This window comes from Meleagris gallopavo, chromosome 3, assembly GCF_000146605.3.
Source record: "Meleagris gallopavo isolate NT-WF06-2002-E0010 breed Aviagen turkey brand Nicholas breeding stock chromosome 3, Turkey_5.1, whole genome shotgun sequence".
Classification (NCBI taxonomy): Eukaryota; Metazoa; Chordata; class Aves; order Galliformes; family Phasianidae; genus Meleagris; species Meleagris gallopavo.
The window spans coordinates 71,194,117-71,204,431 of NC_015013.2; the positions used below are offsets into that span (position 1 = coordinate 71,194,117).

The 10,315-nt window shown below is 43.1% G+C and overlaps 1 protein-coding gene across 1 annotated transcript in view; it reads left to right on the forward strand.

Moving 5' to 3' along the window:
* LOC100545676 (neural-cadherin-like) overlaps positions 1-10,315 on the forward strand; it is a 38,489-nt gene that overhangs the window by 26,953 nt on the left and 1,221 nt on the right. Inside the window, exons 24-32 of the mRNA XM_031552968.1 lie at positions 326-453; positions 1,235-1,362; positions 1,510-1,642; positions 1,725-1,905; positions 3,869-4,035; positions 4,449-4,713; positions 7,557-7,737; positions 8,780-9,033; positions 10,042-10,196. Coding sequence (XP_031408828.1) covers positions 326-453; positions 1,235-1,362; positions 1,510-1,642; positions 1,725-1,905; positions 3,869-4,035; positions 4,449-4,713; positions 7,557-7,737; positions 8,780-9,033; positions 10,042-10,196 — 1,592 coding nt within the window. The remainder of the gene's footprint in view (positions 1-325; positions 454-1,234; positions 1,363-1,509; positions 1,643-1,724; positions 1,906-3,868; positions 4,036-4,448; positions 4,714-7,556; positions 7,738-8,779; positions 9,034-10,041; positions 10,197-10,315) is intronic.

Here is a 10,315-nt window from a genome sequence, read left to right on the forward strand (position 1 = left end):
TGGAACGGGCTGCCCAGGGCAGTGGGCGCGGCCTGAGTGCCGGAGTTCAGGGAGCATTTGGGCACTTGGGGTAGTCTTGTGTGGAGCTGGGAGCTGGACTCAGTGATCCCTGTGGATCCGCTCCAACTCAGAATGTTTTGTTATTCTATGAATTTGCCACCATGCCCAACAGTTTGAGTCCTAACGCTGTACTGGAAGTTGGACTTTTTAAAACTGAATTCCCTCCACTGGCTGAAGAACTCCTCAAACTAAAATGTTACTTTGGGCTCAGCTGGGTATGTATGGGAACGTGGGTGCTTATCCAATAACAATCTTTTCTCTGCAGAGCTGTCTGGTGGTGTTCCAAGACTGACTGTCAGCCACAGCTCTGGTGAGCTTTTCCTCCAGCTTTCCAAAAAAGTTAATGTCGCAGATCGCCGCTGGCACAATATAAAAATTAAAAGTGATGGAAAGGCAAGTGTAAATGTGGATCATCCTGATGAAGTACTAATTTATGTCTTAGTTATCCCTTAAGAGCCCTTTCATTCTTCTGTAGAGGTTTTCATCAATCCTTCCATCACTGCGATGCCAAAGACTGATGTTCATAAGGTCAGCAATCACCTTAGTCAGGAGGCAGTCAATCAGAAGATCTTGAAAAGTCCAGTTTATTTTTAATGATCCTACCTATTGCTTAGAACTTAGAGCTGTGATGATCCAGAGGACAGGATGGATTGATGGACTGGAGTATCCTTTATTTCTCAGAGTGAGAAACCCTGCCCCACCAGCTGAGTTTAGAGATGCATACAAAGCAGATATGTATGCTTTTATATAAGGGCGTATAATTTATTCTTGCTAATATAATGCTGGTGAAGGCATCTGCTGAGTTGCCCCTTTCTCTCGCCCATAAGACAGGACAACAAACACGTCAGGCTCTAAGACAGCTTATCTTTTCAGGTTCTGATTTGGCAGCAAACTCCAGGAAAATCCTGCTCTCTCTTGGCCATGTCAGTGACTTGGACAGCTTGTGATAGAGTCAAATTTTTCTTTTTCTGTGGCTCCTTAGTTATATACCGTATTCAATAACGTTCCAGATTAGCATGTAGAAGTGTTTTATTGTTTTAATAAAGTTTCCTACACTGTCATCACTAGATAAAATCCTTCCTTCTGATAAGTGGGGAGGAAAAAAAAAAAAAAGTGAAATTAAAATGTATGCATGTCTCCAGATGCAATTGCTTTAAATAATTATTTTCTTCAGAAAGTGAAGCTGGTTCTTGACCACTGCATAAATGGCTCAGTTAGAGACAGTGACAGTGTTGTTAAGAAGATCTCTCAAGTGGATCTGTCCGCCTGTGAAGCCTCTGAAGAGACTATGGGAACTTGGAGGTAAAAACTAATAATCCCTGAGCTGGAAACGTGATTATTTAAAAGAGCTAACGAAGGGAGAGGAAGGGGAAAACAAACAAACAAACAAAAAAAACAAAATGTGTTCTTTCTTTCCACTAATTCTTTCTTTCTCCGTCTTCTCCTCAGCACAGGCAGGATCTTCAGTGGTCACCAGCCCCTACAGCTTGGTGGAGTTAAGAAGATTTTGCCTTACCGTGACTCACAAGAGCGCTTCAGAGGGTTTGTTGGCTGCATTCGCAATGTTGTTGTTGACACTAAGGTAGAGCTGCTAATGCCAGTCTTGGGTCTACCACTGTCAACTGTGAACATTTGGTGTGATGCTTCTCTTTGTCCTTTCCTAGGTTTATGACTTAGAGCACCCTGCAGAGTCTCTGAACAGCTCTCCAGGATGCATTCTCACAGATGAAATGTGTCAGAGTGCTGGGATGGTCTCCTGTGGTGTCCACGGCAGGTGTGTTGGTGACTGGGACTTCTTTCACTGTGACTGTGCCCCAGGATATGCTGGACCAGTGTGTGACAAAGGTACTGCAAGTTCTAAGGGGAAATTCATGGCAGGGATCAGTGGGAACAGCGTTAAAAACACACTGCTCTGAATTTGCCTTTGCTTTGAACTTAGGATCTTAATAAGACCATGCTGTATTCTGGGAATGTTTTAGATCTGCAGTGAAGTAAAGATCCTTCTAAATCTTGCTGAATGAAGGTAATGACACAGATGAGGGTCTTCTGTTTTACTTTGTGGAGTAGGCAAATGGTCAAATGCATTGTTTTGCCTTTTTCATTTTTCATTGCATGGCACCTTATTTCTCAGTGGTAAAGATGGAAAAAGAAATTGCATTGTGCATTCTTCCTCTGACCATCCTGATTAAAAGTTTATTTTAATAAATGTGGTGCTGTTTGTTATCCTGCAGTGGTCTTAAGAGTGATTAGGTGCCAACTTGGAATGTTCTCTCTGTGAAACCTGGAGACACAAACCTCAAGTCCTCCGCCCAATTTTCTGTCCATAAAAGGGGGATAATTGCATTTTCTTCTGCCACTGGAATGAAATGAAGGTTGTGTAATGCCATTAGACCACAGCAATGGGTTCGTGTAGGGACATAAAATGAGGACAGCTCCAGCAAATGTGTTATCCTGTGCAAAATCAGCATGAAATGTGCATCAGAGAACAAAAGCATGCAAGAGGCGATAATGAAAGCCTCTGATGCATTGTAAGAAAGTACAAAGTTTTAGCAACATCCAAAAATCTAAAAAATGAAGTCTTTCATATGTGAAGTGCTTCTAATAGCTCTCAGCCATGTTCAGGGCACATATGCTTGGATTGGCTCTGACTTCCTCATCTTAATACCTTCATCAGCCATTGCTTGGAAGCACAAACCAGACGTGAGTTATAGGTGCTTATTGGGACTATCTGCCATATGCCTGTCTTCTGTCTCTAGGTACAAGTTAGGAACAATGAAATTAGTAGTAACAGTCTCTGTCGATACCAGTTCCCCATAATATCTGGGGCTTTGTGTGTTGTTGGAGGGGAATTAGTCCCCTCCGCACCTTAACATGAATGAGAAGCACTGGAAAGGAGTATAATGTTGGTAGCACTGAATCAATGTGTTGAGATTAATATGCATGACTGATGTATTGCACATACCCTTTCAATTTAGTGGTCTTACTTTTCCATCCTGCATACAGAATAATACCCTGCAGTCAGCCAGACCCTTTCTTCCTTTCTCCACCTCCCACACAAGACTTAAAAGGTGACATTAAATGACTCAGTGGAAGCTTGCCTGATGTGGTGAGGACTGGAGTCACAATTGGCAGCACGTTCTAGGCCTGGAGCCCTCATTGTTCAGAGTTTATAACGACCACATAAATGGTCAATACAGTTCAGTTATTTGTATTAATGTTTTGCAGATATATGATACTATTTTATAAACATCTGCCTGGATTTAATTCTCATTCTGTTTTGCATTATATTGGGATGCTGATTCAGAAGACCAACTGCTTATTTGATATAGCTGTATTGGTCTCTACTTCTCACCACTGTGGGAGAAACTAAGCACTCAGAAAACAGTTGTTTAAAATCCACAAGTCATACCCTGATGTGTTAGAAATACTCTGTTTGGTTCTGGTTTCTTCTAACATGTTGGGCTGCAAATGCTAGCGCTGAGCTAGACAAAAACAAAGAGTTACTGGGCTCAGTGTAAGGAGTGACTGGGCAGAATGCATAGTCTGTGATAGGCAGAATGCCTAAATGATTTTATTCTTGGTTTGTTCTTTTTTTTTTTGTTCTTAATTCTCTTAAGATACAGGGAGATACATGTATATGTGAATTTGTTTGGAGTGGGGGAGTGCTTTCCAGAATGCTTCATTACTTTGTCAAAGTTTCTTAAGAACTTCCTTAAGAAATTCTGATGTTCAGAACTGGTTAATTCTCAAGCACTGAAGGAGCAGTTGTTTCTGAGATTTTCTTTGCTTTGGTGAATGTTGTGAGTAGTTCTTCCAGAATGGGCTTTTGGAAGGGACAGCTGGATCCATTATGAGCCAAGGAATACCCTGAGCACTCTCAGCACTCGGATCCAGCTGATGGTGCGCACCCGCATCTCCCGCAGCACACTGCTCAGCTTGGCCTCTGCAGATGGGAGCAGCTTCATCCAGCTGGAGGTGGGTGCTTTGGAGCCCTTCTGTCTCAGTCCTCCTAATTTGTATTGGGGTATACAGGAGGAAATGATGCAGTACTGATTAAGAGCATCTATTTTTTAGTGTAATAAACAGCAAGAATTGTCCATATGAGGGCAACCACTCTCATTTGTGTTGTCCTCAGAAATGAAGCACAATCAAAACAGTGATGCTTACTGATGAAACAATATAGGAACATCCTCTGCAAAGTAGAAAGCTGATAACTACTGAACTTGCAGTTTTCTTGTGATAATTTTTATCTGGGAATAAAGCACTTTTTCACACCCTTAAAAACAAGAATGCCATTTCAATTTTAAAAACTCAGTTGTTTTTTTTTTGAGACAGGACAGTGCAATAGCACTGAGAAGGGGCTATTAAAGGTCTTCATTGTCTTTTAGGTGGATGAGGGCTACTTTTCTGTTAACTTCAGTTTGGGGGACAAAAGTCACTCTCTGAGAATGAAGACGTTACGTATAAATAATGGCCAGTGGGTCCTGCTGACCATGGAGCGCTACAACAATGAGTTTACTCTGCGTGTCAACAGTGGTGGTGGGGATCAGGAAGTGACATCTGTCTTGGGCACAAATAGGTGGTTTGAAATGGACTGGACGAGTGTTGTGCTAGGAAACCGCCTTCCCAGTCATTCAGAGAGTGATTTCCAAGGTAAGTGATGTGATGAGCTGTCAAAAGAGGGAATCACAGCCTAAAGGTGGCATCTTTGAGTATATCAAAGAGTCTAAAGCCCAAGAAAGTATTCATTCCCATGTACACTGCTATGCTCATGAAATCCCTCCTTCTGTATTAGAGAGAAGTCAGAGCTAAGGTTCAAATTTCTGTTTGCCATTGTATTTGGTCCTGCCAAAGATGTGAAGGTTCCTGTAAATATTAAAAAAAAAAAAAGCACTTGACATTTGCATTTTCCGTGGCAGAGGTCATAAATAGGGAATGCAACATGTACTGATAGGAAAAGAAAGATTTGGGAGGCAACCCTAACCCTAACCCTCTCTCCGTTTCCTGGGGTGGAGGTTGGGACTTTGAGACTATGCCTTGTAGAAGACAGCTTTTCAATTATGCTGATTCTCATTCAGCCCCACTTCTAAAATAGTATTTTTAATCTAGATTAATTTAGTGGAGCTGCTCTGGTCCGTAGCACAGCTCAGCTAAATCACTGCAATGGTACAACCAAGCATCCTGGAGGAAGTCCTGGGGTCAAGGAAGCCTGGACACTCCTCAAGACGGAAATCTTAAAGGTGCAAGAACAGGCTGTCCCTGAGTACCGTAAGGCAAGCCGTAGGGGAAGACGACCGGTGTGGATGAGCCGGGGACTATTGTTGAGACTCAGGGAGAAAAAGAGAGTCTATGTCCTCTGGAAGAAGGGGCAGGCTACTTGGGGGGATTACAAGGGAGTAGCTAAGGTATGCAGGGAGGAGGTTAGGAAGGCAAAAACCCAACTTGAACTCAGATTGTCCACTGCAGTAAAAGACAATAAAAAGTCATTTTATAAATATATAAATGGCCAAAGAAGAACCAAGGATATTTCTCATCCTATACTTGATGCAGCAGGGAATGTGGCCACTGAGGACAAGGAGAAGTCTGAGGTCCTCAATGCCTTCTTTACATCTGCCTTTAATAGCCAGACCAGTCATCCGCTGGGCATTTTATGCCCTGATCTGGAAGTCTAGGACCCTACTCAGAATATACCCCTGGCGATTCAGGTGGAGACAGTCAGAGAGCTTCTCCTCCATCTGGACTGTCACAAGTCCATGGGACTGGATGGGCTACACCCTCGGGTGCTGAGGGAGCTGGCGGGGGTGATTGCCGAGCCCCTCTTGGCCATCTATCAGCGCTCCTGGTTATTAACTGGAGAGGTCCCGGAGGATTGGAGGCTTGCTGATGTGACTCCCATCTTCAAGAAGGGCTGTAAGGAGGATCCAGGGAACTATAGGCATGTTAGCCTGACCTCAATACTGGGGAAAGTAATGGAGCAAATCATCTCGAGTGAGATTGCACGGCACGTGCATGGTGTCCAGGGGATCAGACCTAGCCAGCATGAGTTCATGAAGGCAGGTTGTGCTTGACCAACCTCATCTCCTTCTATGACTGGGTGACCAGTCTGGTGGATGAGGGAAGGGCTGTTGATGTAGTCTACCTAGACTTCAGCAAAGCCTTTGACAAAGTCTCTCACAGGCTTCTGCTGGGGAAACTGGCTGCCCGTGGTCTGGACAGATATGCACTTCTTTGGATAAGGAACTGTCTAGAGGGTCGTGCCTAACAGGTAGTGGTTAATGGAGTTAAGTCCAGCAGGCGACCCGTTACGAGTGGTGTTCCCCAGGGGTCGGTACTGGGGCCCATCTTGGTTAATATATTTATTGATGACCTAGATGAGGGGATTGACTGCATCCTCAGTAAGTTTGCAGATGACACCAAGTTGGGAGGTAGTGTGGATCTGCCTGAGGGTAGGGAGGTCCTACAGTGGGATCTAGATAAGCTGGATCGCTGGGCTGAGATGAATGGGATGAGGTTCAACAAGGCCAAGTGTCGGGTCCTGCACTTTGGCCGCAACAACCCTAAGTAACGTTATGGGCTTGGGGACGAGAGGCTGGATGATTGTGAAGAAGAAAGAGACCTGGGGGTGCTGGTTGATGCTCGGCTGAACATGAGCCGATAGTGTGCCCACGTGGCCAAGAGGGCCAACAGCATCCTGGCCTGCATTAGAAATAGTGTGGCCAGCAGGAGCAGGGAGGTGATCATCCCCCTCTACTGAGCACTGGTGAGGCCGCACCTTGAGTATTGAGTTCAGTTTTGGGCCCCTCACTACAGGAAAGATGTTGAGGCCCTGGAGCGTGTCCAGAGAAGGGCAACCCCTTCTGGTGAGGGGTCTGGAGCACAAGTCTTATGGGGAGTGGCTGAGGGAGTTGGGATTATTTAGTCTGGAGAAGAGGAGGCTCAGGGGAAACCTGATTGCACTCTACAACTTCCTGAAGGGAGGTTGTGATGAGGAGGGGTTTGGCCTCTTCTCCCAGGCAACGGACAGGACCTGGGGAAATGGCCGCAAGTTGTATCAGAGGAGGTTTAGGTTGGACACGAGGAAAAACTTTTTCTCTCAGACAGTGATCAGCACTGGAATGGCCTGCCCAGGGAGGTGATAGAGTCACCGTCCCTGGCAGTGTTCAAGAGGCGTCTGGACGAGGAGCTGCGAGATATGGTTTAGTAGCTTGTGGTAGCAATGGTAATGAGAAGACAGTTGGACTAGATGATTTTATAGGTCTTTTCCAACCTTGTGATTCTATGATTCTATGATTCTATAAGTATTGTCAATCTGCAGGTGGGCCAGGACATACAGGCACATTTCTGTAGCTCTTCTAAAATAAAACAATGGAAGTGGTGTAAGGATCTTTATAAATATTAAATTTTTCTACAATTCAGCATACATGTTGGAGGCAAGGCTTAAGGTGGGGAACTTGATAACTCAGTGTACTTCTCTGCATGCCTCTGCTTTGCTGCAGGTTGTTTGCGTGATGTCCAGCTCAACGGCCAGCCACTACTTGTGGAAGGCAGGAGCACAGAGTTTGGCTTCATTCTGAGGCGGCAAGGTGTCACGATGGGATGCCATTCTAGTGCCTGCAGCAGCCATCCCTGTTACAGCCCTTTCCTTTGTGTTGATCTCTGGAGAAAATATGAATGCCGGTATATTAAGCTTTTTTTTTTTTTCGTACAGGGGTGATTGGGAAGAAATTTTCAGGCAAATTGCTTTCAACAGCAGAACTCCCAGCTGCTTTTGGCTAGAGGAGAGTATCCCAAAGACAAATCCTGCTCTCCAATTCATCTCCTGTCACGGGCCAAACTTGCCTTTTCCTGCAAATCTGGTGTCAAACCTACTTGTTCCACCATTTTTTTCCCCATAATAAAAAGATCACACCAGGGATATGAAATGCCCTTTGATGAAAGCTGGATTGTTCTCTGCTAGTCTGTATGAAAAATATACATTTTGTAATGCAGACTATATATTGTGTGTATATATATGTACAATATATAGAGAGAATATATCATATATATATTCCGTAAAGAAGTTGGAGTTAGTCATGCCTTGTATGAAGCTCTCAAAAAACTGAGTTCTAAAATTGACTGCCAAGGGTCAGAATCAAAGCCCACCAATCCGGTATCCGACGCAGTTAGCCAGCTAAATCAAAATACAGGCATTTGTGTTCCAAAATAATACAAACATACATGCAGGAGTGGGAGAAAGTGCCTCTTGAATTCTTTCAATAGTCAAAATTTGGCATATCTGAGTCCTACCAAGTTGTTGCTAAAGGAGGCTCTGAGATGGTCTGAAGCGTGCCTTGAGACACTCTATTTTTCAGTTCTAGTGCAGAAGATCAGTATTGAGGCTCTTCTACAGAAAACAGGTCTGTGTTCTTCACAGTATTCCTATATGACCCCTCTGACTACGTATCAGAAGAAATGATTTTCTCTGCAGATTCAAGATCTGAAAGACACGATGGTTGTTCAGAGCAGATCAATGACCATCTTTTTCCCAAAGACCCACATGAACATTATAAAGCTTATTCTAAGTACTAGCTAGCCTTTTCCCCATTGATCTCAGCTATCTACTTCTTGCTAAGGGTTTTTGAATACCTCTGTAGAAAAAGGGTTAGTGACATTCAAAAGCTGACGTTCAAAAGCAGGTGCTTCACCTGCCTTAAAGATACCTTGTGCTTTTGTTGGACAGGTGTCCAGCTGGGAAAGTGGAAGTGACTGATAATCTTACAGGGCTCAGACACTGTACCTCATCACCTTGTGGACAATGGACCTGTAGGAATGGGGGTACCTGTGTGGCTCAATCCCAAGACAAGACTATCTGCCAGTGCCCTGAAGGCTACAAGGGAAGATGGTGTGAAATTAGCCAGGTGAAGGCAGGAAGACCTGTTGGACTCAGCTCTGGCTCTATTCTGGCAATCAGCATGTGTCTCCTTGTCTTTCTAGGTAGGAAAGCAAGTACTTCTTTAAAAAAAATTTATTTTTTTATTTTAAAATCTTTTTAAATCCATTGAATCAAGTGCTTTAGCCTCAGATGTTGTGATCAGTATTTCTCTTTTTCTGGAAATCGTCAATTAGGAGCTCATTTAAGGATGTTAAGTAACATATATTTACAGTTTACTTGCTTGAAGCCACTTGAAGCAAATGTAGGACTTCTCTTTTCCAGAATCACCTATTTTCAATTCTTCGTAAATAAGGATTTTCACCTATGTGTGCAAATCTGTGTGCAGCCATATCCATCTGAAACTCCCACCTGCCCAGAGCCCTCACATTCATATTAAGTAGGATCTACAGCTAGCATGTGCTGTTCACGTATTAGGAAGGTAGAGAGCTTTTCTCTAGAGAGTTTATGGTCTTAACAGGCAAGTCTCATTAAAAGTGCAGGGCAGAAAGAAATGTTCACAATTTGTATGCTTTTAGGCACACTTTGGCTGAAATGTTAGTACACTGTAAAACTAGATGTTTCTCATATAAAAAGTGCATACATATCTCAGAATAGTAATGACTCCAATGATTATATTACAACTTGTAACCTTCATTAAAACAGTGTTTTACTTACTTTGGATATCTTATTTACTCAGGATTGGTGAAAGGCCAGAGATTGGCCAAAATGCCTTCTATTTAAATGGATTCCTTTAGGTAAGTAAAATACTCTTTTAATGAAGTTTATGATATAATATGCATAGATGACTCTTTACCTTCCTGAATATAAATTGTTTATATATTAATGATTACACAGTTCTTAACTGGGAATTTGATTGTCAAATTAAAAGTGGATTAAATGTGGAGGTTGGTGGCCCTGTGTAAAGCAGGGGGTTGGAGTTTGATGGTCCTTGAGGTCCCTTCCAACCCAAGCCATTCTATGATGATTCCAGGAATCATGTAACTATTTGTTTATTGCACATCATATTTTTCATATGTCATATAACAAATATGTGTATTCATTTCTTTCAGCTCTCTTAGTTTCCTATACAGTGTGGAGTCAGTGGGGAAGTTCAGGGTTTCGGAAAGGAGGAATTTACCACATTCCTGAAGAGCGTGAAAGCTGGGAGGATGTTAGAGAAAATGTCTTCAATTATAATGAAGAAGGAGGTGGAGAACACGACCAGGTATGATGCAGCTTCGATCCAGTCTCCGTAAATCCAGCCTTTGCAAATCCAGCCTCTCCTCACCTTCTTTTCCCATAATTTTTATTTTTTTTTCTCTATTGTCCTTAGCCAATAAGTTT